The sequence below is a fragment of the Rhincodon typus genome, chromosome 1, assembly GCF_021869965.1.
Source record: "Rhincodon typus isolate 14 chromosome 1, sRhiTyp1.1, whole genome shotgun sequence".
Classification (NCBI taxonomy): Eukaryota; Metazoa; Chordata; class Chondrichthyes; order Orectolobiformes; family Rhincodontidae; genus Rhincodon; species Rhincodon typus.
This window is the reverse complement of record NC_063332.1, coordinates 164055904-164083567: the sequence shown is the minus strand read 5'-3', so window position 1 is coordinate 164083567 and position 27664 is coordinate 164055904. Positions and strand designations below refer to the sequence as shown.

At 40.6% G+C, this 27664-nt stretch overlaps 2 protein-coding genes across 2 annotated transcripts in view; one reads left to right on the top strand and one right to left on the bottom strand.

The window, feature by feature from the left end:
* Positions 1-27664, bottom strand: part of LOC109918329 — an 859583-nt gene that overhangs the window by 29027 nt on the left and 802892 nt on the right. The gene's annotated exons all lie outside the window — the stretch shown is intronic.
* Positions 1-27664, top strand: gpat3 (glycerol-3-phosphate acyltransferase 3). The gene is made up of 10 exons (XM_048602134.1): positions 1-299; positions 1970-2044; positions 4757-4846; positions 11343-11436; positions 16838-16953; positions 18988-19043; positions 20174-20259; positions 21169-21297; positions 24475-24554; positions 25761-27664. Exons 1-10 carry the CDS (start codon positions 37-39, stop codon positions 25855-25857), a joined length of 1086 nt encoding a protein of 361 aa, XP_048458091.1. The 5' UTR covers positions 1-36; the 3' UTR covers positions 25858-27664.

Here is a 27664-nt window from a genome sequence, read left to right as displayed (position 1 = left end):
ATCGAGAAGCGTGATAAAGTGTCACTGGAAGAAGAGATGACCGAATTGAGATGCTATTCGAATAGAAACAGGCTTCTTTGTGAAGGTGACTTTAACCTGTCTGATGTGATCTACTTCTCAAAAAAGGGATTTGAAGCTGTTGTTGAAGATGAAGTGACCACTCGATTTAGCTCTGAGGAGTTGGTCTTGTGGAATCTGTTAACAAGGACAAACAGGAACTTTCAGCACATCAGTGTTCGTCTGACTATCCTTTGGGCTTTGGGAGTTGGGATTCGATATGGAGTCCTTCTGCCCCTGCGGTGAGTACACAACTTAAACACGACTCCACAGGTTTTGTACTTTGGCAGTTTCTGCATACAATTCAACAACAAAAAATGCCCTTTGATGGTGGGGTATTCCAAGATTTTTGTATGATAATATTTTACATCATTCTCCAGAGAGAACAGGATTTGAATGTAAACGTTTGTGATCTAGAAATACAGCAACATGGTAAAGTTCATCAGGTTTTGGGCAGTCACCAAAATGACCATGAAACCGTTGCCGATTGTCAGGAAAAACCTATCGAATGTCCTTTAGGGAAGGAAACTGCCACCCTTACCTGATCTGGCCTACAAGTGACTCCAGATCCACAGCAATGTAGCTAACTCTTAACTTCCCTCTGGGCAATTGGGGATGGGCAATAAATGCTGGTCTCATCAGCGATGCCATTATCCCATGAATGAATTAAAAAAGTAAGAGAGCATTGAAGAACACGATTAAGAATATCAAACTAAGAATCTATGAAGCATTTGTCCCCTGCACTGCTTTACATTCTGAGGAAGGGTCACTGGACCCGAAACGTTAACTCTTTTTTTTTTTACATCATAGATGCTGCCAGACCTGCTGAGCTTTTCCAGCAACTTTGTTTTTGTTTACATTTGGGAATTCTGGACACAGCAGGAGAAAAGATTGAACTGTTTTATCTTGACTGTCTCCAACATATCTTTGGCAACTCTTGTCAGGACAAACTTACCAAATCCTAGACAACTTTGTGTGCTAATTTCACCAGCATACACTCATTACTAAGCCAACAATATCTGTCCTGGCACAGTCAAACTCATCATTTGAATGCGGTCATATATCCAAAGTCCTTCTGTATGGTGAACTGACTACTGGGTCATAACCTCCTGCCATCAATCCCTCCACTACAAGGACACCTGTAAATGTGATATGAAGGTGGCGGACATTGACACTGACTCCTCGCTCATTGTTGGCTGTGACCTCTAGAGGCTGACTATTTGGAAAGGTGTTGGAAGTAGTGTGGGCAAATGAAAAGCTGAGCGAATGAGAAGTGGGCCCAGAGAGAGCACAGTGGCCAGTGAATCCTACCCTTTCTAAGCCCACTTTCTTCCTCTGCAGCAAATGTGGCAGAGTGTGCCAGGCCAGACTGGGGCTCCTGAGCTTCGCCAGATAATGCCCAGCATTGTGTTGCATAAACCAGCATTGTAAGAGATGCAGGGCTGTCACCAGCATCATTTAAACCACTGAAACTGTACAATCTAAAGTAGCATTGCAACAAGTGGGCTTCTCACAGCCTTCATGTTTAACCGTACTCAGTGAAACTAATCCTTTGTGCTTTTAGTATCAGTGATGCTTTACGCAGGTTAAACACTGCTTATGAGTTTTGCTGTTTCAAAGCAGTGCAGAGCAGGCCGTATGTCCTGGTCCTGCCAATTCACGCCACTTGCCAAACAGACACTGCCCTCAACCTACGTGTAGCTGTAGTCAAAAAGTGTTGAAATCCAGACCTCTGCAAGGAACATATTTATCCACTGATCATTAGCAAGAAGTATTAGTCTATTTTTCAATACTTTTGTTGTGATTTTTTTTACTCTGTCATGCAATGAGTGAATTCAGTCCTGTATATTACAGGTGGTTTCTGTTCTGTGACACATTTTAACAAGACCTCCTAACCTGTTCTCTCTCGCAGGATAACTTTGGGTCTGATTGGCATTAGCTGGCTGGTGATTGGGACCACCTTAGTAGGACAGCTTCCAAACAGCAGGTAAGGAGGAGTGTAGTCCACTTGTGGCACTTCAGCAGGGATCACTGATCATGATCAGGGAAGAGAAATCTCCCACTCATCCTTTATGCTCATCCCTCTGCTTTACCTTCCCATCTATCTTGGAATACAGGGATGGGTTAGATATTATCTATACCGCCATTGTTTTAATTCAACAAAAACCTATTGTAGATGGAAGCCTTGCAGCAAGTTTGGTCCAACTGCTAATGATTAAACGCATCATAGTCTTGGTGGAGCCTGCGCTGTGGGTTTTAATGAAGCGTTCTCCATACCTTAGTCACAATCTCCTGTGTTTTTTTTTTAAGTTTTTGGGTTGGAGGAAGCGCATTAAAATTCCTCAGTCTGAGAGACAGAGACAGTTAAAAGAAAGAGGAGCCACCTGAATTCAGTCTGCTCAGCCCTGTCAGCATTTTGAATATTTCAATGAGATCCCCTCTCATTCTTCCAAATTCCAGTAAATACAGGTCCTTTTAACCCAATATCTCCTCATGACAATCCTGTCATCCTAGGAATCACTCTGATAAAGCTTCATAGCATTCCGTGTATGCAAGTTTCCTTTTAGGTAAGGAAATGAAAACTGAACAGAATTCTCCAGCTCACAAAGCCCTGTACAATTGCAGTATGACTTCTTTGCCCTTGTACTCAAACCTGATTGCAATGAAGACCAATGTACCATTTTGCCTTCCTAATGTCTTACTGGATCTGCATGCATGCTTTCAGTGACTGTCGCGCAAGGACTGTTAGATTCCTTTGAGAAATGTTGATGTATGATCTTCCACCATTTAGATAATGTCTTACCAATCTGTTCTTCCTACTGATGTGGTCAACTTCACATTTATTGACATTATCCTGCATATGCAATGCATTTGCCTGCTCGACTTGTCTAAATTGCCCTGAAGGCTCTTTGCATCTTCCTCATCTCTGTCACTTTTTTAACCTAGTTTTGTGCTGTCAGCAAACTTGGAAATACTACATTTCATTCCTCATTCAAATTGTTATATGTATTGTGATAGCTAGGGCCTACAACACCCCATTTGTCACCACCTTCCACTGTGAAAAACACTCATTTATTCCTAATCTGTTTCCTGTCTGCCAACCAGTTCTCAGTCTTACCAATATCTCACATGATTTCATGTTGCACAATAACCTCTTATGTGGGATTTTACCAAAGCTTTCTCAAAATCCAAATCTGTTACATCCACTGGTTCTCCCTCATCTGTTCTGTTAGTTACATCCTCAAAATAAACTCCAGTAGATTTGTCAAGCATGATTTACCTTTCATCCATGTTACAATACCATTTGTGTTTTCTAAGTGTCCTGGCATCAGATCATCCATAATAAACTCCAGTATTTTCCCTACTACTGATGTTAGGCAATTTGTACTTCCTTGCTTTTCTCTACCTCCTTTTTTTATATAATGGGGTTAGATTTGCTACTCTCCAATCTGCCATGACTGTTTCAGAATCTATGGAATTTTGGGAGATGACAACTAATGCATTAGTATTCTGGGATGTAGATTATCAGGCCCTGGAATTTACCTGCTTTCAGTCCCATTAATTCCCCAGCACTACTTTTTTACCCCAATTCTAATCATCTTTAATTTCTCCTTCCCATAGACCCTTACTTCCCAAGCACTTCTGGGAAGTTATTTGTGTTTATTTGGAACCTTTATGATAACTGTTTGTTGCACCTGATCCATTGTGCCTTTGAAACAAATAGCATCATATATATTGTCAGTGATTGGTAATCTCTGATCTGAGTCATTCTTGTAAGAGATTTCTAAAAAATTAGGTAACGAGATGTGGGTTGCACTAGCTAGGCCGCAATTTATTCTTTTTATATCCAAAATGCTCTTAAGCGTAACTGAGCATTACTTTTCTCCCTATCACCAAATCACCCGTGCTATTTAGGCTACCTTTATCATCTATGATCGATTGATTTTATTGTCACACGTACCAAAATACATTGAAAAGCTATGTTTACGAGTGGTACAGGCAGATCTCAGCAAGGAAAGGATGTACAGATCAAAAAGCCTTAGAAGCATACAAGTTACATTGCAGCAAAGAGTGAATCACATTGCTGTAGGTCTGGAATCACATAGAAGCTAAACAAGGTAAGGATGGCAAAATTCCTTTCCTAAAGTGTATTAGTAGACCATAAGATATAGGAGCTGAATTGGGCCATTCAGCCCATCAGGTCTGATCTGCCTTACAATCATGGCAGAGCTATGTCTCAACCCCATTCTCCTGCCTATCACTAACTTATCTATCTCTGTCTACACTCAATGACTTAGCCTCCACAGCCTTCTGTGATAATGAGTTCCACAGATTCACCACCGTCTGGCTGAAGAAATTTCTCCTCATCTCAGATGGATTTGTATGTCAATCGGTCATGGTTACATGGTTGTTATTACTCCCTTTTTGTTTTTAAATCCAGATTTTTTTTTTTATTATTGAATTCAAATTCCACCATCTGCTATAGTGGGATCGAAACCCATGTCCCCAGAATGTTGACCTAAGGTTCTGGATCATTAGGTAGGTGACATTATCACCATGCCACCAGCTACACTGGTCGAGCCATGAAGATGTAGTGGTTACTGTTCTTGAACTATTGCAACTCCTTTGCTCAGGTGACAAGCTTCACCGATATGAGAGATTGTAGGTCACTTGAAGACTCTATATCTTTTCTCCTCAGTGTGAAGATGTGGCTCAGTGAGCTTGTACACTTGATGTGCTATAGAATATGTGCAAGAGGACTGTCTGCAACGATCCATTATCACAACAAGTAAGTCCGCAATAATCAAAAGTTCATGTAAATGTTTATTTTTAAAAAGGCTCATTTAGAAAAACATGGCAGTTTCATTTGAGTGAAAAAGGGCCAACTGGCAAAATGCAAAGGTGTGATGTCCTATTTAATTAATGTGAGGACCGTAGGAGTAATTCTATTTAAGATTGTTTTGCTTTACAGAGAGTAAAGTCATGGACTCCTCCTGTTGCAAATAGACTGCTTGTTTGTTTGGGATGGGTGATGCAATGAGTTAGCACACAATGTTCTTTTAACACAAATAGAAATTGCTGGAAAACCTCAGCTGGTCTGGCAGGCTGACTTCTGAAGAAGGCTCACTGGACCTGAAGCATTAACTCTGCTTTCTCTCCACAGATACTGCCAGATCCACTGAGGTTTTTTTCAGCAATTTCTGTTTGTGTTTCTGATTTCCAGCACCTGCAGTCCTTCGCTCTTTTTTGATTTGCTGTTCTTTTAGCCTTTGGGACCTGCCATTCACATGTGGAAGAATGGTTTCCCTCCAGTAGCATAATGGACTCACATGGACATGATTTTGGCCATGTGAGTCCCTGAAGGACATAACACCAGAGCTCTGAAACACCCCTATTTCAAAACATTTGGCATCAAAGTGGCAGGTGGTCAATGTGGTGCATTTGTTTAGAAGAGGTATGAAACTGAGGACCCATTTATCAGTTTAGATGGCTCTAAAATTCCACTATCCTACTTGGAAGAAGAATAAGTGAGTTTTTCCTGGTATTTTGATATTTATCCCTCAATTAACATTTTAAAGTTTATGTGGTCATTAACACATTGCACACACAGCAAATTCAAATGAATAACAAATTGGCTGTCCTCCTGATTATTGCAACAGTGCCTACACTTCAAAAACGTACTTTATTGGCTGTGAAGCCCATTGAGAAGCCAGGTGGTTATGAAGAGCACTATATAAATGCAAGTCTCTTCGCTTTTTTTGACATAGGAAAGGATGCTTTGGGTTTCTGCCATACTGTAGGAGACAGTTCGTACATTAGATGTTAGGAAACTATCAGATCTGAGAATGCTTGATTGTTACATTGATCTAAAATGCCCACATAATTTTATCAGAAAATTCAGCAAGCGCTGAAGTAGGATTTCCTAATTTGCACTTTGACCATCAGGAATTGTTCCATCCTGTGGGATGGAAGTGTTCAGATCACTAGCAGTGATGTGTTACTCACAGCATAATATTGACAAATGTGCATTGGATTAATTGATAAATAATAGTTATGTATGTACTTCAGAGTGACGTTGTGTTGAACTGCAACGTGGGATGACCAGAGATTGTGGTGTAACAAGCTGACAGTGATCATTTGAAGTATATTTCAAGAAAGCACTCACAATGAACATCTGGGGAGTGAATGTACTGTCACTGGCTGTGTGCATGTACAAGTACATGTGAGGTTCACTATGATAGAAAGTACAGGAAGCTACATACACTTAAGAAAATGAGTTCCTTAGGAGGCAGAGATTATGAAAACTAGCGGCACAGATTCATATAGCCTTTAAAGAAGCAAACAAACACTGAGGCTTATTTCTAGAGGGGTCAAATTGAGAAGCAGTGATGTTAAACTCAGTTGTTAATTTTAAATATAAGATAAATTTTTGCGAAGCAAAAGTATTGAAGGATGTGTGGCCAAGTTATATGGAGTTAGGTCACAGATCAGCCATGATGTAATTTAATGGTGGACTGGTTTTGGGGAGCTGAATGACCTATTCCTGTTCCTATGGAGAAGTACTTAGATTATTCTTAGAATACTGTGAACAGTTCTCATCTCCGCAAAACAAAAGATATAAACATTTCAGTCTGAATTTGGGAAGGTGCTGACTTTTCCATAAATTAATGCAGTTAATATATACTGACTTTTTTTTGTTGATTTCTTCATGGGAAGATGTTGGCAGCATTAACTAGGCCAGTGTTTATTTCCCATCCCTCTTTGCATAAAAGGCAGTGAAAAATCAACCACATCATGCTGGGTCTGGAGTCACGTGTAGGCCAGACCAGGTAAGGATGGCAGATTTCCTTCCTTAAAAGACATTAGTTTGCAATGAAGAGTAACACCAGCATCAGGAATTCAGTTTTCACACTACCTGAGGTTACCATGAACGATTCTACTTCTCAACCTCTCCTTTTGCTTGAGGCGCAGTGATCCTCAAGTTAAACCACCACCAGTCATTTCTCTCTAATGAGAGAGCAGTCTGTGAGGACACTGGTAACTTTGCTTTTAAATTATTCTTTCCTTTCACTTCTGCCCCATTTTTGACTTGTTCACATTTTTAAATACTACTTTTCATCTCGAGTGATCTACCTTCTCTGCCATTTTCTAATTTGAAAACTTGACCTTAAATCTTGTACTTCTTTTCCAGCATCCCCCGTCACTACCAGGCTCCAGACAATCTTGGGGAGCAAACGTTGAGGAAAAATTACTCTGAGGAACACAATGTGACATTTAACTTGGCTGCCAATCAATAAACTGACTCATGGCCCCTGGCGCTTATCTTTAATGTAGCGTTAAGTTTTTGGCTTGCTGACCTTCTGGTCTTTCTGTGCATACTTGTGGGTGAAACATACCTGTGAAATAGAGTCATAAAGGTCTACAGCATTGGAAAAGACCAGTTGGCCAATCGAGTCTGTGCCAGTATATATTACCTGTGTCTGTGCCAGTATATAACAAAATGATCTCAGACTAGGTCGATTAGATATCCTTGTTTTGCTAAGACAGTCCTGAATTATGATTGCATCTCATTGGGTCCTGACAATTTTTCCCAAAATTGTTCAAATGTCCTTTGATTCAGCTTTCCTGTTGTTCTGCAGGACTGTAATGAGTTTGAACTGAATTTAACTTCCTGCTTGCATCCTTGGTCTGTCATTTTGCCCCGTACCATGACATTTGCATTTCTGGGTAACTTTGAGGTAAGGTGGGGAGAAAGTATGTGGCAGGAAGACTGTGTGTCTGATTGGCCAAATATCTGCAAGACAAAGTGGGGAATCAACTTTGCAAAGAAGAAAAATCACCAGTTGATGGACACAGTTGACTTGTTTCAGTTTGTACAAGGGTACAGACGGAAGAAATGCTGCACCTGAGGAGCTGAAAAGATACGTTTGTATGTGTGTGAAGAAGCATTAATTAGTTCAGGGTGTCCTGATTTTCCCCCTGTTTAGTCACCCTATTTTTGACACATCAGAACTGGGAGCAGAAGCACTGGTATCAATACCAGTAGAAGGTAATGATGTGAACCTGGTACTATTTTAGACTGCAATACCATTTTCCTTTAGGATTTAGAAAGCTTTTTTTATCCCCATTATAATTGATTTGATTTTGGGAAATGAGCTGATTGAAACATTTATTTGTATTTTTAACCTATTTCCTAAACTGATAAGTACTCATCCTGGTGTGCAGGGTCTGAACGAAGTTTCATTTCTCTATAATTTCTTCTTGTATTTTCACTGCCTGACTGTGTAGGGAAACCGATCTAACTGCTGCTATAAATATTGAATGAATGGACTTCACTTAAAAAATACATTTCTTTTGAAGAGAGCTGAGAGTGGAATTGGAACAGAAATTGCCAAAGTCTGTTAATACCAGCAAGTTGCTTTAGGGGAACACGAATTCAGTTGCATTGCTAAACATTCCAAAGATGGGGCTGTGTGTGCAAGTTGCACTGTACAGGTGTGTCTCTCTCTTTTACCCCCTGCCTCTTCGCTTCTCCACCCCCCCGCCTCTTCGCTTCTCCCCCCCCCCCCCTTCTTCCCTCCCCCCCCCCGCCCCCCCACGCTTCTCTCTCTCCTCCCTTCATTCTCTCTCTCTCTCTCTCCACCCTCTTCGCTCGCGCGCGCTCTCTCTCTCTCGCGCGCTCTCTCGTGCTCGCCTCCACCTCTTCCCCCACCCCTTCATTCCCTCACCTTAGCGTGCATGTGTCTTGCTCCTTTGTCAGTTGGCTCGGCTTCAGATCGGCTCATTTCAATTTAACAGATTCTGAATAGTTTCTTTGTTTTCCTAGACAGTCCGCTAAATTCTTAGTGAGCCTTTCTTTAATTTAATCTCACAAGAAACAACAGCCCATTTTATTTTATCCTGATTAAACTGTTCAAGCCTGCTCCGAAGCAAGTGCTGTACATTCTGAAATGTGTGGGCTTTCTCTGGCCTTCATTCCATTTTAATTATTTTGAAGAGTTGGTGGATCTTTGAAGGTCAAAATTTCATTCCAACTGTGACTGGCTCTTCCACTTGAGCCAATTTGCCCAAACTCCCAATTCAACTAGAAAAAAGGTGGGAGAAGTTGAATTGAACTTGGCATGAAGTACGCTGCACTGGTCCATGGAGAACATGTCTGCTCTTTAAATGGTACTTAGATTCAAGTCTGTGTTTAGAGCACTACTTCTGTCTGTGGCATGTGTGGAGGTGACTATATTCATACAGCACTGCATTGCCTCCCAAAAAAAAGATCAGTGACGTCTGGAGTGCAGGATGGTCAAGTTTACTGGATGGAGCTAGCCGTTCTGTGACAATTTTGGTATGGTTTTGGTTTACGATATTCTTTTGCAAACTGTCACCACCTGATGAGCAAGGATTGGAGAGAAAATCTTGCCCAATCTCTGCTCATTCACGTGATTTGAACCATCAGTCACATCAACACATTTTCTCCCAGCAACCACCATCCCCACCCCCCATCACCAAATCCAGCAGCTCCTTAGAATGATTCAAGTTTCTTTCCTCCATTGCTCACTGTGAACAATAGTCTGTATACTTTTGTGTATCTGTCTGCAGCTCTTCAGAAATCAGCTCCGAGTTAATGCTATGCCCCATTGTTTAACTCTCATGGTTTAATTTGATTTACTTTGCAACTTGGGACAGACCAGGGAGGCAGTAGAATAGTGTTACCATTGGATTAGAAATCCAGAAATCGAAGTAATGTTCTGGGGAACGGATTAAAATCCCACCATGGCTGTTAGTGAAATTTGCATTCAACTAAATCTGGAATTGTAGTCTAATGATGACCATGTAATCATCGTCATAAAAACTAATCTGGTTCACTAATGTCCTTTTAAGGGCTGAAATCTGCCATCTTTAGGCTGGTCCAGCCTACATGTGACCCCACACCCACAGTAATGTGAATAACTCTTATATGCCCTCTGCAGTGGTCTAGCACCACTAACAAGTTTCAAAAAAGGAATGAGGCCTGGTGGACCACCTGACATCGATCTAGATACAGGAAACAAGAATGGCAAACTCAAACCTGTTGGCTGTGCAAAGCCCTCCTTACTGGAGAGGCTGGTGACAAAATTGGGAGAGCTACCTCAGACTAGTTAAGCAACAAACAAAGTCATGTCTTCACGCTGAGATACGTTCTGTTGTGTTGTATGGTGGCACTAACGTACGAAATAGGATAGATTTTCAAACAGATCTTTCAGATCAAGACTAGGATCAATGAGAGATCGTAAGCCTTAGCAACAGCAGAATTATACTGTAACATCATCTACAACCTCAAAGCCCAGCATATCCCTAACTCTACCACTGTTGTCAAACTAGATGATCCAACCCAGCTTCAATAAAAAGTGCAGGAAGGCATGACCGGAGCAGCACCAAGCATACCTAAAAATGAAGTGTTAACCTGGTGAAACTGCAACACAGGACCACATGCATGCTGAAGCAGCACATTATAGAGTTAAACAATTCCGTGGGTCATTGGATCAGAATCCAAGACCTGCAGTCCTGCCACATTTCAGCCATGAATGGTGACTGACAACTCAATGGAGGAGCAAACTCCACAAATATCCCCATCCTCGATAATGGGCAGTGCAAAAACATTTTCCACAATCTTCAGCCAGAAATGCTGAGTGAATAATTCATCTTGGCTGCCTCTTGAGATTCCCAGCATCACAGATGCATAGGTACATTTAGGGGGAGGCTAGATAAGCATATGTGGGAGAAGGGAATAGAGGGATATGCTGATTGAGTTAGATAGCAAAGATGGACGGAGATTTGAGTGGGGCATAAATGCGGACATGAGCCGGTTGGTCTTGGTGACTTGTTTCTGTGGTGTACGTCCTATGTAAATGTTAATGAGAGTATGCATGAACACCACAGGCGGGTGCTTATTTGCACCAGCTATAACTAGGTGCCGCTCTCTCCCTGGATGGTATATGGCTGGCAGGTTGTTTACCTCCCTTCATGAGGAAAGAATTGGACTGCAGCACAAAGGGCAGTCTCAGTCTGGATGGGGCTGGCTCTAAACAAAGTTTAATCTAATTCTCCTGATTGGAGATGGTCTTCAAAGATTGGTATTGTCTAGATTGGGCCAGAATCACAAGTGATAACAATGTAGTCTTTGTGTTTTGGTTTAATATAGGGCATGGGTACCTTTCACATTGATGTAGAATAAATTAAGGTAATAAAGGTTAAAGGGATTGTTGACTCTTGATATTGGGCAACTTTTGACTAATACTTTGAAATTGCAGGGAAAACAAACCAAAGCGAGGAGGCATTTGTGTAGCAAACCACACGTCACCAATAGATGTCGTCATATTAGCCAATGATGGAGGCTACGCAATGGTGAGAGGAATGTCATGTTAAACTGTTTTACAATGTCTATTTCTATATACAAATAACAAGGAAATATGCATATTAGGAAGCCTTACACTGATGAACAAGTGTTTGAACTATTTTAGTTCCCTGCTATGGGCTACTAAGACAACTTACCTTTTAATGGTAATGGATTTGTCCCCATTTCTCTGTTGCAGGTTTTCTTGTTTACTCCTTTCTACTCTCTTTCTTATATCTATTTTTATCTTTTTCTCCTCTTTCCAACCCTCTTCTCTCCCTCTCCTCCCATGGCTATTATCTGGTCTTTTCTCTAGATAGCTTTGATCTTCTTCATTAACAACTATTATTCCTCATACAAAAGAAAGGGAGGTCCTGAAATCTTCTCCAGTTAATTAAGGGTTGATTTTCTCCCAAAATTAGATTTATGCAATAATTTGAGTGAAGCAATTTCAATAAAACATAGGAACAGGATTAGACTATTCAGCCCCTCAAGTCTGTTCTATCATTCAATGAAATCTTGGCTGATCTGTGGCTTAACTCCATATCCCTGCGTTTGGCCCATATCCCTTAATACCTTTTGCTGAACAAAAATTTATCTGTCTCAGATTTAAAATTAACGACTGATCCAGCATCCAATGCCGTTTGTGGAAGACAGTTCAAAACATCTACGACCCTTTGTGTGTAGAGGGGCTTTCTAATATCTCTGGCCCTAATTCTCAGGCTATGTTCCCTAGTTCTAGAATCTCCAATTAACATCTGCAATCACCATAATCTTATGGGACCATTGAGCTGCACTCTTGTTAGAAACAGACAACTGATGGTGGTTTAACCTGAGGGTTACCAGGCCTCAGGCGAAGCAAACATTTGCAAAGGAGAGTCCTTCATGGTAACCTCAGCTGGTGCAGGAATTGAACCCATGCTGTAGGCATCACTCTGCGTCACAAACCAGTTGTCTAGCCAACTGGCCCTGAAGCAGAAATGCTACATATTTCTAGCTCAAAAATGTGCAATAACAGATTTGAACAAAGTAAGTTTAAGTAAAGAGGAGCATACGGAGTTAATGATGGAGTCAACATATTGTCCTTGTCTTGGCAACAATCCAGAGCAAATAATACCCCTGCTTCAGGAACATGTCCTCGATTATATGCTCCGTTTAATGATTGCATGGAATAAAACAAAGTGCTGGAGAAACTCGGCAGCTATGCCAGCGTCTCTGGAGAGAGAAACAGTGTTAACATTTTGCTATGTATTCTAGTTGGTGTATTTTGTGTTTAAACAGCATCCCTTTTAAACAATGAGTCACAGGAACATTGGTGGGTCATCAGCCAAGTTTGTGGGTTTGTTTAAACTTGTATAGGGTTCTTAGAGTGCACAACCTCGGAATACAGCGTCTCTGTTGGGTTGCAGCAAGTATTGATTTCATATGTTCTTTAGTTCTGACTGGAGCCTAGTAACTACCCAGTACAAAATACATTTCAAGTCCAATGTGACTTCTTCAGAACTGGTTTTATTTACAGCAACTGCAGTATTTTTGGTTAGAACATAAGAACTAGGAGCAGGAGTAGGCCGTCCGGCCCTTCGAGCCTGCTCCGCCATTCAGTAAGATCATGGCTGATCTTTTTGTGGACTCAGATCCGCTTACCTGCATTCTCACTGTATCCCTTAATTCCTTTATTGTTCAAAAAATTATCTACCTTTTTTTAAAAACGTTTACTGAAGTAGCGTCAACTACTACACTGGGCAAGGAATTCCATAGATTAATAACCCTCTGGGTGAAGAAGTTCCTTCTCAATTCAGTCCTAAAGCTGCTCCCTCTAATCTTGAGGCTATGCCCTCTTGTCCTAGCTTCACCTGCCAGTGGAAACATCCTCTCTACTTCTATCTTATCTATTCCCTTCATAATTTTATATGTTTCTATAAGATCCCCCCTCAATCTTCTGAATTCCAATGAATATAATTCCAATCTACTCAGTCTCTCCTCATAAGCCAACCCCCTTGACTCTGGAATCAACCTAGTGAACCTCCTCTGCACCCCCTCCAGTGCCAGTACATCCTTTCTCAAGTAAGGAGACCAAAACTGCACACAGTACTCCAGGTGTGGCCTCACCAGCACCTTGTAGAGCTGCAACATAACCTCTCTGCTTTTAATCTCAATCCCTTTAGCAATGAAGGACAAAATTCCATTTACCTTCCTAATTACTTGTTGTACCTGCAGACCTACCTTCTGTGATTCATGCACAAGGACACCCAGGTCCCTCTGCATAGCAGCATGCTGCAACGTTTTACCATTCAAGTAATAATCCTTTTTACTATTAATCCTACCAAAATGTATGACTTCACATTTATTTACATTGTATTCCATCTGCCAGACCTTTGCCCACTCACTCAATGTATGTATGTTCCTCTGCAAAGTTTCACAGTCCTCTGCACACTTTGCTCTGCCACTCATCTTAGTGTCATCTGCAAACTTTGACACCCTACACATGGTCCCCAACTCCAAATCATCTATATAAATTGTAAATAATTGCGGTCCCAACACCGATCCCTGAGGCACACCACTAGTCACTGACTGCCAGCTAGAATAGCACTCATTTATCCCCACTCTTTGCTTCCTGTTAGTCAACCAATCCTCTGTCCATGCTAATACTTTACCCTTAACGCCATGCATCCTTATCTTATGCAGAAGCCTCTTGTGCGGCACCTTGTCGAAGGCCTTTTGGAAATCTAGGTACACCACATCCACTGGGTCCCCGTTGTCCACCTCGCTCGTAATGTCTTCATAGAATTCCAAAAGATTTGTCAAGCATGACCTGCCCTTCACGAACCCATGCTGCGTCTGCCCAACGGGACAATTTCTATCAAGATGCCTTGCTATTTCTTCCTTGATAATAGACTCGAGCATCTTCCCCATTACAGAGGTTAAGCTAACCGGTCTATAATTCCCCATCTTTTGTCTACTTCCCTTTTTAAACAGTGGCGTCACATTTGCTGTTTTCCAATCTGCTGGGACTGCCCCAGAGTCCAGCGAATTTTGGAAAATTACTGCCAGTGCACCTGCTATTTCTCCCGCCATCTCTTTTAGTACCCTGAGATGCATTCCATCAGGGCCAGGAGACTTATCAATCCTTAGTTCCATTAGCTTGCCCAACACTATCTCTTCCGTAATTATGATTGTTTCCAGGTCTTCACCTACCTTCATCTCTTTGTTAATTACTGGCATGTTATTAGTGTCCTCCACTGTGAAGACCGATACAAAATACCTGTTCAATGCCTCAGCCATTTCATCATACCCCATAACTAAATTCCCCTTCTCATGCTCTAAAGGGCCAACGTTTACTTGAGCCACTCTTTTTCGTTTATATATATTTATAGAAACTTTTGCTATCTGTCTTAATATTCTGTGCTAGTTTTTTCTCATGTTCTATCTTACTTTTCTTTATAGTTCTTTTTGTGGCTTTCTGTTGACCTTTAAAGTTTTCCCAATCTTCTAGTTTCATGCTGTTTTTGGCCACTTTGTATGCCTTCTCTTTCAATTTGATAGCCTCCCTTATTTCTTTAGACACCCATGGCAGATTACCCCTTTTCTTACAGTCCGTCCTTTTCACTGGAATATACTTTTGCTGAGCACTTTGAAAAATTGCTTTGAAAGTCTTCCACTGCTCGTCAACTGTCCCACCATAAAATCTTTGTTTCCAGCCAAGTCCTCCTTCATTCTATTGTAGTTCCCCTTGTTCAAGCACAGGACACTGGTATTGGATTTTATCTTCACACTCTCCATCTGTATTCTAAATTCAACCATACTGTGATCACTCCTTCCAAGAGGATCCCTAACTATGAGGTCATTAATTATTCCTGTCTCGTTACACAGGACCAGATCTCGGATAGCTTGCTCCCTCGTCGGTTCCATTACATACTGTTCAAGAAAACTATCACGGATACACTCAACGAACTCCTCCTCAAGGCTACCCTGACCGAGCTGGTTCGACCAATCTACATGTAGATTAAAATCCCCAATGATAATTGCCATACCATTTTTGCAGACATTAGTTATTTCTTTGTCTATTGCTCGCCCCAATGTGATGTTATTATTTGGTGACCTATAGACTACACTTATCAGTGACTTTTTCCTCTTAGAATTTCTAATTTCCATCCAAATGGATTCAACCTCATTCTCCATAGAACCTATATCATCTCTCAGCACCGCCCTGATGTCATCCTTGAATATCAGAGCTACACTACCTCCCTTACCTTCCTGTCTGTCCTTCCGAATAGTCTGGTACCCTTGGATATTTAACTCCCAGTCGTGACCATCCTGTAACCATGTCTCCGTAATGGCTACCAAATCATATTCGTTCGCGATGATTTGTGCCATTAACTCATCAACCTTGTTACGAATGCTACGAGCATTCAGGTAAAGTGCCTTTATGCTAGCTTTCTTACTCTCATGATTTCCAACATCTCTAATAATATCTCCTGAGTTATCCTTCCTTTTTGCTTCTTTCATAGTCTGCCTTGAACTTAAACCCTCCTGCACACATGCTAACCTGCTGCTTACCTTTTTATTTACCATCATACTCCCTGTCGTTTTCCCTTTCCCTTCCCCCCCCCCAACTCACTAGTTTAAAGTCCTAGTGACCACCCTATTTATCCTTTTCACTAGAACACTGGTTCCAGATCAGTTCAGGTGGAGACCGTCCCGTTTTATTATTAATAACTGTGTTTGTGTCAGAAGCCATGTGATCCTGATCATCTGTGATTGTTCAGTACAGTGGAAGGGGCTGTATGATACTCTGAGTTCCAGTTAGTAGAGTGGATTGATGATTATTTGTTTTCAACCAGTTGGATAGACTGTGCTGGCCAACTAATTTAAACTTCTACACCCTTCCACCACTATCCATACTGATGTATATCCTGCAAATTTATTTGAGAAAATATGGGCATGCTAGTCAATGAGTCATCTGCTTCTAGATTTTTTTGTTTAGTTTGAACCTTTCAATCTGAGAATGCCACATACACTGAGAAACATTGAAAACAAATGTTTTGCAGCTCACATAATAACCACAGTTACCTGTTGCTGTTTCCTCCTTGCAGACATGGCTTGGCCATTCAATCCAACCCTGTCAAAATATTATGCCAAGAAAAAGCTTGGCATAATACTTCTTCAATATTTGTATTCTTGCTTTAGAATTGCTATGAGTTTTGTTAATTAGTGAGCACTAGTCTGATGACGTGTTGGCAATTTTAATGAAATGTCCAAGAGTTTGAAAGCGTAGGCAAAACCTGTGGTAGGTATTGATTTAAAACAAAAATGTGCTTCATTAATACATTGAAAGAAAATAATTAATGTGGTGATGTGGGGGAGGGGAAAGAAATCAGCTGCAATAAAATTAATTGGTCCATTTCTGAACAGATTGGACAGGTCCAAGGTGGGCTGATGGGAATCATTCAGAGGTCAATGGTGAAGGCTTGTCCACATGTCTGGTTTGAACGATCTGAAATGAAAGATCGCCACCTCGTTATAAAAAGGTTAGACACAGTGACTGTTACATGCGGCAATCGTGAACTTGCATTCGTTCAGATTTTCCTGTCCCTGATTGCAGGAGTTAAAGTGGAGGAAGATTGGGCTACCAATGGTTATCAGTCTGGTAATTGTCAACTTATCATTGTGCTTACTTTTTCATTGTCCCAACAAAGTTTTGAATGCACTGCTCAAAAATAGAGGCTGCAACCACAATGTTGTTTCTTCTCCACTACTTTAGTAAGTTTGTCATTTGGATTGACAGCTGCAGTTCAGTGGGAGCACTCTCACCTCTGAGGTGAAAGATTGTGCTTCACTGCCCAATCCAGGGCTGGGATCATTGAGGCCGATAATCCTACTGTAATACTGAGAGAGAGAGAGTCATAGAATTGTGCAGCATGGAAAAAGACCTTTTTGGTCCAACTCTTCCGTGCCGACCAGATCTCCTAAATGAATCTAGTACCATTTGGCCCATATCCCTCAAAACCCTTCCTATTCATGTACTCATCCAGATTCCTTTTAAATGTTGTAATGGTTCCTACCTCCACCACTTCCTCTGCAGCTCATTCCGTACTTGCATCACTTTGTATGAAAATGTTGCCCCTTGGATCCCTTTTAAATCATTCGTCTTTCACCTTAAACCTATGCCCTCTAGTTTTGAACTCCCCTATCCTGGGAAAAAGACTTTGGCAATTCACCGTATCCATTCCCCTCATGATTTTATAAACGTCTATAAGGTCACCCCTCAGCCTCCGATGCTGCAGGGAAAATAGCCCCATCCTATTCAGCCTCTCCCTATAGCTCAATCCCTCCAACCCTGGTAACGTCCTTGTAAATATTTTCTGCTGAGCCATTCCAATGCTAGCCAAAGAGTCCCTCAAACAACATCACTTAAACAGTCATTCTCACCTTGTTATTTACTGGACTGTGGCATTTGTAGGAGCTTGCTGAGTAATAATATGATGCACTTCAGAAATATTACCCAGGCTGCAAACTGCTTTGGCCTCCTGGGCGATGCTATCTATAAAAGACAGAAAATGCAGGAGATGCTCAGTATGTCAGCAGCATCTCTGAAGAGAAAATCTGAGTTAAGTTTTCAGGTTGATGACCTTTTTATCAGAACTGAAATGTTAACTCTATCTGCAAACAGATGCTGACTGACCTGCTGAGTATTTCCAGTATTTTTGGCTTTAATTTCGGTTTGCCAATGTCCACAGTACCTTAGATTTGTCCGATACAGGAAAAACATCTTTCTTTGATGTGTGCTCCAAGATAGTAATGTGGGTGTTGTTGCCCCTTTCTCAGAGACTCAATGAGTGGGAAGTTGCATGATGACCTTTCGATCGGATAGGACGATGGGAGTGGTTGCTGTGAAGTTGGAAAGTGCATGGCTGGCAACGTGTATAATGTGAACAAACATTGTTTCTGTGCTGTCTGATGGAAAGGCAAACTGTCGATGAGACATTTTAAAATGTCTGCTTTTCTTTCTGTCGGAAGCAAATAGTCAACTTCTGATCAAAACTGTTTTGCTAATCCTCATTTAGCCACATTGATGCTTGTTGGAGATAAAACTGAATGTTTGTTTTCCAGACATGGTAATTAACACAGATTCAGAACCTAACTGTCTTGCATAACAGACATTCACTTGGAAGAGTGGAACATCGCTGCACGAGTATGCGATTCAGCTCTTCGAATCTGTTCTGCCATTCCTTACGTTATTGTGGAACCTCCAATTTAACTCCCATCTACTTGCCTTGGTTATGTGTTCTCCAATACCCTTGCATGTCAAAAATCAATGAATCACAATTTGATGTTACCACCCTCAAAAAAATCTTTGGGGGGAGAGCCTTCATGGTGAGGATAGTGGATGAGCATGGTGAGTTGGAGTAGCCTACGGTTTGAGGTTTCAGGTTTTTAACATGTATAAATAACTGGCCAGTTGTTTAATGAATAGAACAAAGATTACAGAACCATTATAGCTGTCAAAGGAAAAGGAATATTGTGCCTTCTCCCCTGTGATTAGTCTCCTCTTCTGTTCACAGACTAAGTGATCATATTGCAGACAAGACAAAATTACCAATTTTAATATTTCCTGAAGGTAAGAACAATGTAAGGAGCAGTAAATTTCATTCTTGTGTTACTTGAAAGCCTATAAGAGGGCAAAAGAAATCACTTTGAATGAACTGTCATATTAAAACTGCCCCATAATTTAGCCCAAGCTCTAAGTGTAATCTTTTCTCCCTCCCCTGTATATCGTTATTGAAATTCTGGGGCACTCTGTGTACTATTTGGTCTCCTTATTTTAGAAATGATGTAAATGCATTAGAAGCAGTTTGGAGAAAATTTGTGTGACTGATACCTGATATGGAATGGTTGGGCAATCTGAGTCTATATCCATTGAAGCTTAGAAGAGTGAAAGCTGATTTTATTGAAACACATAAGATCCTGAGGGAACCTGACAGGGTGTCAAGGATGTCTCCCCTTGTGTGACTAGGGGACAGAGTATTAAAGTAAAGAGCCTCCTACTTAAAGGTGAAAATCGGGGGAATATTTTTCCACAAGTTGAGAGTCCTTGGAACTATCTTCCTGAGAGTGGGGAAGCAGGGATTTTGAATATTTTTGAGGAGAGGTAGATAGATACTTGACTGACAAGGGTCAAAGGTTGTTGGAGGAGGCGAGAATCCACAGTTATATCAACCGAGGTCTTAGTGAATAGCAGAGCAGTCTCGTGAGGCTGAATGGCCTATTCTTGCTCTCAATTCATATGTCTGTACGCATATTTTGGTACTGTATTTTCCAGAGTAAAGGTGCGTGTACATTTTAGAAATTAAAATGCTCTCCAGGATTCAATGATTTTCTTCTGAGACTTGATTGACATCTGGCCTCTAGAAATGTTCCTGGTCATTTGGTCTTTACATAGCCAACAGTTCATGTCAGTTGATTTACACTTTTGCCTAAGGTCGTGTGACACTAATTTTACAAATAAAGATTCTTAAGTAATAGAGGTGTTTTACATTCAAATATTACCTTTCGTTCCTTTTCATGGGTAATGTTCATACTGTAGCAAATGGAGTAAAACCTAAAATAATAACACTGGATGTTGACCTGAGCTTCATGTTACTATAGATGTTATCTTGGTTGATTTGGCAGTGGAATCTCTTACAAACTAGATTTCCCTTTGGGTATACATTTGCAAACTGACTCTTGACTATGAAACTTGCTTTCCAGGTACCTGCATAAATAATACCTCTGTTATGATGTTTAAGAAGGGAAGTTTTGAAATAGGAGGAACAATATATCCTGTTGCAATCAAGGTAAATGATTGAAGATCATCTTGAGTTTGACTGTTATCATGTTTCCAATTTTTAAGAAAATAGCTTTTTCTTCTCGATGTTCAGCTGTCTAATTATGTCACAGGTTCAAATTGATCAAAGAGTACCTGTAGAAAGTCTCAGCCCTGCAATTCCTTCGGGCACAAGAATCAGTTGCAGGAAACTGCTTTGGCTCCCTTCAAGTCCTATTCCTTTTTAGAAGTTCTGTTTTCAGATGATAATAACTCTTTGCATTTAAGAAAAATAATTCTCCTCATCTCATCTCAGCTCTTTTTGTACTACCTTTAGTCTGTGTCTTCTAATTATAGAGTCATAGACTCATGCAGCACGGAAACTCCCCCTTCGGTCTAACCAGTTCACGCTGACCATAATCCCAAACTAAACTAGTCCCACCTGCCTGCACGTGACCCATATCCGTCCATACATTTCTTATTCATGTACTTATTCAAATATCTTTTAAATATTGTAATTGTACCCTCATCCACTACTTCCTCTGGAAGTTCATTCCACACACCAACCACACTCTGTGTAAAGAAAAAAGTTACAGACACCTCTCCCAGTGGAAGCAGTTTCTCCTCTTTTACCATGTGAAGATCCTTCATGAGGGAATGTTGCTTTCTCAAAGTTGCAGTTATTGATATTGACAGAATTGTGTGTTCTGTTTCCAAGGCATTTGGATACAGTTAATTTTGCTTCCTCTTGGGTTTCAGTGTAAGAATTCAGTACCTTTTTGCCTGAAGAAAAAATAAGGCTGCTTTTGTGAAAACAGGCTAGTTGTAAGATTTTGGTTTCTTAAAAAAGCTAATATTTTTACTTGCAGCAGTTGCTCCCTTAGCGTGGTGACTAGAGTAACAGACATTTAGTGAGCTTACATTATTGTTTTTGTTGCAGTATGATCCTCAGTTTGGTGATGCATTTTGGAACAGCAGTAAATATGGAATGGTGTCCTACCTGCTTCAGATGATGACCAGCTGGGCCATAGTCTGCAACGTTTGGTACTTGCCCCCAATGACCAGACAGGTAACTGATTTATTTGTTGTGAACTGAATTCATGTGACTTTATCGTTGGGCAGTTGAGGCTAAGTGGACCTTCGAGTTCTACAAGGCTAGAGGGCAGGAAGTAATTGATTCAGGGGTAATTCACTTTCTATTAGGTATTCACATCCTGGGCTCGTTTATGGAAGACTATTGTTTTCAGTTCGGTAGGAAAACTCGTAACTTGGGAAGTTGTGAAATAGAGCAGGCTGTGATGTAGAGGGTAAAAGTTTCTGTGCAGTACCAGCTGAGAAAATCAACCTGCGGAGCAACAATGCCACTCTTGGTCGGAGGATCAACTTGCAGTGTGGCATATTTATACAGGCCAGTTCCTTTGTGCTTGTGGATTTAGGAATATTTGATAGAAGCATGAAAGTAAAGGGAATGCATGACTTGCAAATATATTGTAGATGTTTATGTATTAAGAACGTAACCTTGAAATGGTGTTCCATCAGCAGCAGACCATGTTTACAGCAAAAACAGTATGGACCTACTTTTGCTTGTGTGGGATGGATGTAACAATGTAGTAATCTCTACCATTACCCTGAATGCTCAGTATGTCAAACACTGTTCACGCTTGTTCCAATATAATTTTAGAGGAGCCCAAACATGAGCTGCTGTATGAAAATCACAAATGGTGTTTGCAATGTTCTTGTAACGTTTAGGCTCCCAGTGCTGCAGCCCCCTCATAAGCCAATTGCAGTGATACTGATTAACAGCCTGAGGCAAAGAGGTCAAATTTCCTCAGGACAAATGGTCAAAGTGAACTGAAAAATTCTAGTAATTTGTGGCTTGATGAAATCTGACCTCAACAGCTGCTGGATCATCATAAAAACTCAAATTGTTCTATTATGCCCTTTTTGGGGAGGAAAGCAGCTTGTTTGATTTTGTTGACTCCCATGTGACTCCAGTGCCAAGTAATATGGAGTATTCCTAATGCAGCCCTCATTCTTTATGGCACAGCAAGGGTCCATATTGTAAGGAATTGAGTTTTCCTTTGCACATTCGTGAAAGTTTTTTGACAAGATAGTCCAACAAACCATCCTTAGGATGGGCATGGGCTATATATAGAATGAAGTTCCCTTTTACAGAAGGAACACTCCAAGACAAATACAGGATGGGATAGATTCTCAATAAAGTTCCCTTTACATTATCCCTAATGAAGAATCCCAAAGCAAGTGCAGCAGAACAAATTTCTCAATAATGAACCCCTAATCATGTCTCTATTCTCAACATTCGAACAAGCCCATCTGCCCACCGCATGTGTGATTTCTCAGAATCTCAAAATTACCAACTCATTTTAAATTGCAGTAACTGGATAATTGATGAACAGGTCATTGATTTCTCTTTTTAAGTCTGATTTCATCACAGTAGTGATTTCAGTCCACTGAAACGGCAGTATTGTAGTTTTGTGGGATTCATTTCCCTTTATCCCTGTCCCTGGAGCAACTTGCACTCTGAAGGCATTCACTCCAGTGCCAGCTGCTGAAGCACTCACTTCAGTTTGAACGGAGTTACTTTTGACTTCAGTTTTGCCAAATTTTGCACCAAATTTAATTGGAAAATTAAGATTATGAATTAAATAATCTGGGTTTGGACTGCAGATGACACCAAAATAGAGAGACTAAAAGAAAAGAAGCCATGGAAGGAAAAAGTAGTTGATGACACCAAATTTAGGTTTTAAAAGATTGAAAATGACCAAAGGTATTGAAGAATTCCACAGAGAGCTGTATAAGAATAAGTTGGAGACAGGTAAGTTTTATAAATGTAGTCAGGAAGCGTTTGTGCAGCACCTCCCCAGATCTGGGAAATATGGACTGTTCTGAGAGGGCATTAAGAATTGTTCATTGCTGGGAAATTAAACTTACAAAAGAGGAAACAGCTGTATGGAGGAAGTTTCAACAAACAGGAAGGGCATAAATTCAACAGAGATCATTGCCAATGTCAAAACCAAAAATACTGAAATATAAAGGATAGTCATGGTTGAGCATTTTGTGGTTTTTCAAGAAGGCGCAGAGGTATTAGTGGGTTTAATGTGAACTTTAGGCAGAAGTTGTGCTTGTCAAATGGAGCCGCCTCTCAATCTCCCATGCTCCAGAGAAAGAAATCCCAGCCTATCCAACCTTTATACATCAAACCTTTCATACCTGGCAACATCCTGGTAAATTGCTTCTGAACCCTCACCAGCTTAATAATATCTTTCCTACAACTGGGTGACCAGAACTGGATACAGTATTCCAGAAGAGGCCTCACCTAAAAGACATTTGGATAAGTACATTGAATAGGAAAGGTTTGACGGATTGTGGGCCAGGAGCAGGCAGTGGGACTAGTTTGGTTTGGGATTATGTTTGGCATGAACTGGTTGTACCGAAGGGTCTGTTTCCGTGCTGTATGACTCTATGACGCCATGTCTCTTAAGTCCACGCTGGATTGACCATCCATAAACAACCAAGAGGCAATGTAAGAAGAAAGAAAGAAAGACTTGTATTTGCATAGAATCTTTTCCCACCTCGGGATATCCCAAAGCCCCTCAGCTAATGATGTTCCTCCTGCAGTGTAGCCGTTGCTGAAATCTGAGATAAACAGTAGCCAATGTATTCCCAGCAAAGTTTCAGAACAGCAAGATGATCATGATCAGACGATAACTTGTTTGTTGAGGAATAAAGATTGGCAAGGGGTGAAGAATTATGGAGAAATAACACATTCTAGCATATAGTAATGGATTGTTGCCTTTTTAAGATCACTGACAAAGACAGAGAAGTCTTTGATCTCCTCTGACAGATTAGCCCCTTTACCAGTGCAGCATTGCAGTGTCAGTATGTCAGTTCTGCACAGATCCTGAACATCCCTTGGTGATGTCTGGACATTCACGAGGAGATTCAGCAACTTGGTGTCAAACTGGTCTTTTGATTCCTGTGGGTCAGGGACAAGGCTTATGAAGAACTGTTGCTGCAATTGTTATTGCGTGAGCGATGCCAAAGGAGGTCTGTGTGTGCTATAGTGAACTTGAGATTCTGAAAATGAATGCTTTAAAAATCCTTTTGTAGAATTGTGTTGGTTGAGACAATGTATTTTTTCATGAAGGGCTGACTCTTGCACAATCTGCCCTTCAGGGACTGAGTGATGACTGAGTGACCATTTGCCTCTCCCTTTACTCTACAGGAAGGTGAAGATGCTGTGCAGTTTGCCAATCGAGTCAAAGCTGCTATAGCTCAGCAGGGAGGCTTGATGGATCTTGCCTGGTAACTAATCTGTGTCATCATTTTAAATGGATAATGCAATGGAGTGATTGTTTGGAGACTTCTCTTTTAAGAATTGGGGGCTGATTGATTTTAAGACAATCAAGTCACTGGAAAGGGAGATATAACAACTTAGAGTTTCCGTGCCCCATGATAATTCTGAGGCAGCTCATTTCATGTATTCCATTTAGGTTGTCTGAGCTTGTCAGGTGATCAGAGCAGCCATTTTAGGTGAGCAGTGTCCTTTTTAAAAGTGTTTTTAGTCTATGAAAACCTTGAGTATTTCCTCCACAATCATCATAACAACAGCATTTTTCATCTCTTTACTTTCCCATTACCTTTGCAGTCTAATGTTATCATAGATCTTTCCTTTTTCATCTTTCACTGCCAACTCTCTTTCTCCACCCCCGTCCCTCCCCCCCCCCCCCCAAAAAAAAATAATTCTTCCATTTGCTCAAAACCTCTTACATTTCTAATGTTTCACTTCTTCAATGCCAGGCCATTCACCTGAAATGGTCAGATGTCACACGACACCAGGTTATAATCCAACAGGTTTATGCTGCTCCAAACGCTTGTGATTTCAAATAAACCTGTTGGACTGTAACCTGGTGTCGTGTGATTTCTGACCTTGTCCACCCCAGTCCAACATTGGCACCTCCACATTATTGACCTGAAATATTGACCTTTTTTTCCCCTCCAGAGGTGCAACTTGGTCTGCTGAGTGTTACTTTATTTTATTTGTTTTTAAAAGTTTTTTATTTATATTTTTATTTCCAGTATCAGAGTGTATTACTTTTGCACAATAATGAGCTTCCGCCACTCTCTGGGATGGAGAGATTGAGAGGATGGGAATGCAGGGTTGAGAGGTTGAGGAAGATGAAGAGAATTACAGTGGAAGCAAGGGACGTTAAAAAAAATACACAGATGAATGTACTACACTAAATAACCTACTGATCACTCTGACACAATTAATAGTTCCCTAACAATTCTGCCAAACATGGGAAACGCAATCCTGTAATCTTAAAGCTAACAAAAGATTACTGTTTTGAATGTGTTTGGATATTATCAAAATTCATCCAAGGGTGAATATCTGGCACCAGTGTTACTGTTGATTTTGTGTATTCTCTAGAGGTTTCCAGTAAATCCAAGCCCTGTCTTTATAAATTGATAAATCTCAGAAAATGAGATTAATTTTTATTTCTGCTCCAGGGACGGGGCTCTGAAAAGAGCCAAAGTCAAAACCAGTATGAAAGAACAGCAGCAGAAATACTACAGCAAGATGATCTTTGGGAATGAAAGCAGCTGAAGAGAAATGAGATGTCGGTCCCTCAGTCCTTATTTACGTCATTGTTTACGTCTTTATGCCACTTGAGTTTTCAATGAATGTCTTCTTTTATTTTTGTAAACTGAGCACATTTATGCATTGAGTTCCATAAAAGAACAATATCCATAAATGATAAAGATTAAAATGTGTTCGTTTTGTTTGGCTTAGTGACAAAACTTTGCTTCGTTGGTAGGTGATTAGTGGATTTGTCTTAGTTGGTCTGTGTCCTTTCGAGCAATGTTCCTGTTTAATAAATGGATGGGATGACAGGCCTAAGACAAAATCTTCATCTTTAATGGATTTCTGAAACTGTGAGGTACTAACCTGCTTTGTCTCAGCTTCCAGTTCTTTTCTGTGCAGCTCAGAAAACAATGAGAAGTCTTGTGGATGCTCTGATCCCAGAGAGTAATTTGATGTGTTTTGTTGCATGTGTTGGAAATGCTGCAAAACCTGCGCTCTTGGTCAGTAGACTGACCATTAATACTATTAGAGAAGGGAAGTGTGACAGAAAAAGCATGCGGTTTTTGAATTTTGCTTCCAGGGCTTTTCTTTCTGTAGCTGAGCTCTTGACTTTTGAAATCCGCTAAATGATCTAAAATTGACCCACCTAGTTTCTCCTGCATGCTGCTCCCAAATGATATCGTCTGAAGAAATGTCAGTTTCCATATATACGCAACTGACATCTAGCTTCTACCTCACCAGCTACTCTCTCAAAACACTCTTCACACACTCTGATTTCTCACTGCTTGTATGACATCCAGTGCTGAATGAGCAGAACTTCACTGAAACTAAGTATTCATCACCAACTCTGTTTCTTTCCCTAACTACTGCCTGAGGTTGGCGATTCACAACTCTGTTGCCACATGGATTAGTGACATGAATTAGGAGTGGGAGCAGGCCCGAATACGTAGCTACATCATCACCAAGGCAACCAACTTCCACCTCAGTGACTCTGCCCAGGGATCAGCTTTGCTGCTGTTGAAACTTTTAAGCTGTGCCTTTCCTACCTCCTTGACATTTTTAAAACTTATTTATGGGAAGTGGGTGTTGTTGCTGAGCTAGCATTATTCCAGTGCTCTTATGACTGACATCTCACTGTTCACCTTGCATGAGCCTGAACTAATTCAACAGTGCTACTTAAGTCATCAAATCCTGTTTGTTAATCACCCACCCTAATATTTCCCTATGTAGGTTGTGTTAAATATTGCTAATGCTTCTGTGAAGCATTTTGAGACATTTAAAGCCACAATATCAATGCAGGATGTTAGCTGTCGAATGTTTTCTGTTCATTCCAGGCCTCTGAAGAGAGAGTTTAATTTTGATTTTTGGAGGGGTTTGGTCCTGGAAAGCTTAAAAGATTCTGAAATCTGTCGATCTTCTAATAAGTCATTTGGTGCCTGATTCTGCTGCCAGGATGGTGTACAGAACCACAACAATGGACTGGGATTTGGTTACTTCTGAAATAAATATTTCTGTAACTATAATAGCTGCAAGTCATTCTTCATCTTTGCGATAAGTGGGGATGGAGTTTGTTCCCTGTTATGTGCATGGCCATTGTGGCTATCATACATAACTGCAGCTCCTTTGTACAAAAGAAACTAATCCTGCAACGATTTTCCCAGTCCAAAAACAGTTTCCACAATACGAAGAGAACAATAGATTCTCCTCGTTTAGAACAAGTTCTAATGTTAAATATATATAAAATGCTAAGGATAATTTTAAAACATAAATGTTCCATGATGAATGTTCAATTGATATAATAAAATCATAAATATCTGTTTCTCTCTCA

What these genes read in the sequence shown, in the direction of transcription:
- gpat3 (XM_048602134.1), top strand. Translation starts at nt 37, where the DNA reads ATGACCGAATTGAGATGCTATTCGAATAGAAACAGGCTTCTTTGTGAA. An exon ending in ATGATGGAGGCTACGCAATG is followed by an intron (nt 11,437 to 16,837) that starts GTGAGAGGAATG and finishes ATTTCTGAACAG; the next exon opens with ATTGGACAGGTCCAAGGTGG. An exon ending in GGCTTGATGGATCTTGCCTG is followed by an intron (nt 24,555 to 25,760) that starts GTAACTAATCTG and finishes TTTCTGCTCCAG; the next exon opens with GGACGGGGCTCTGAAAAGAG.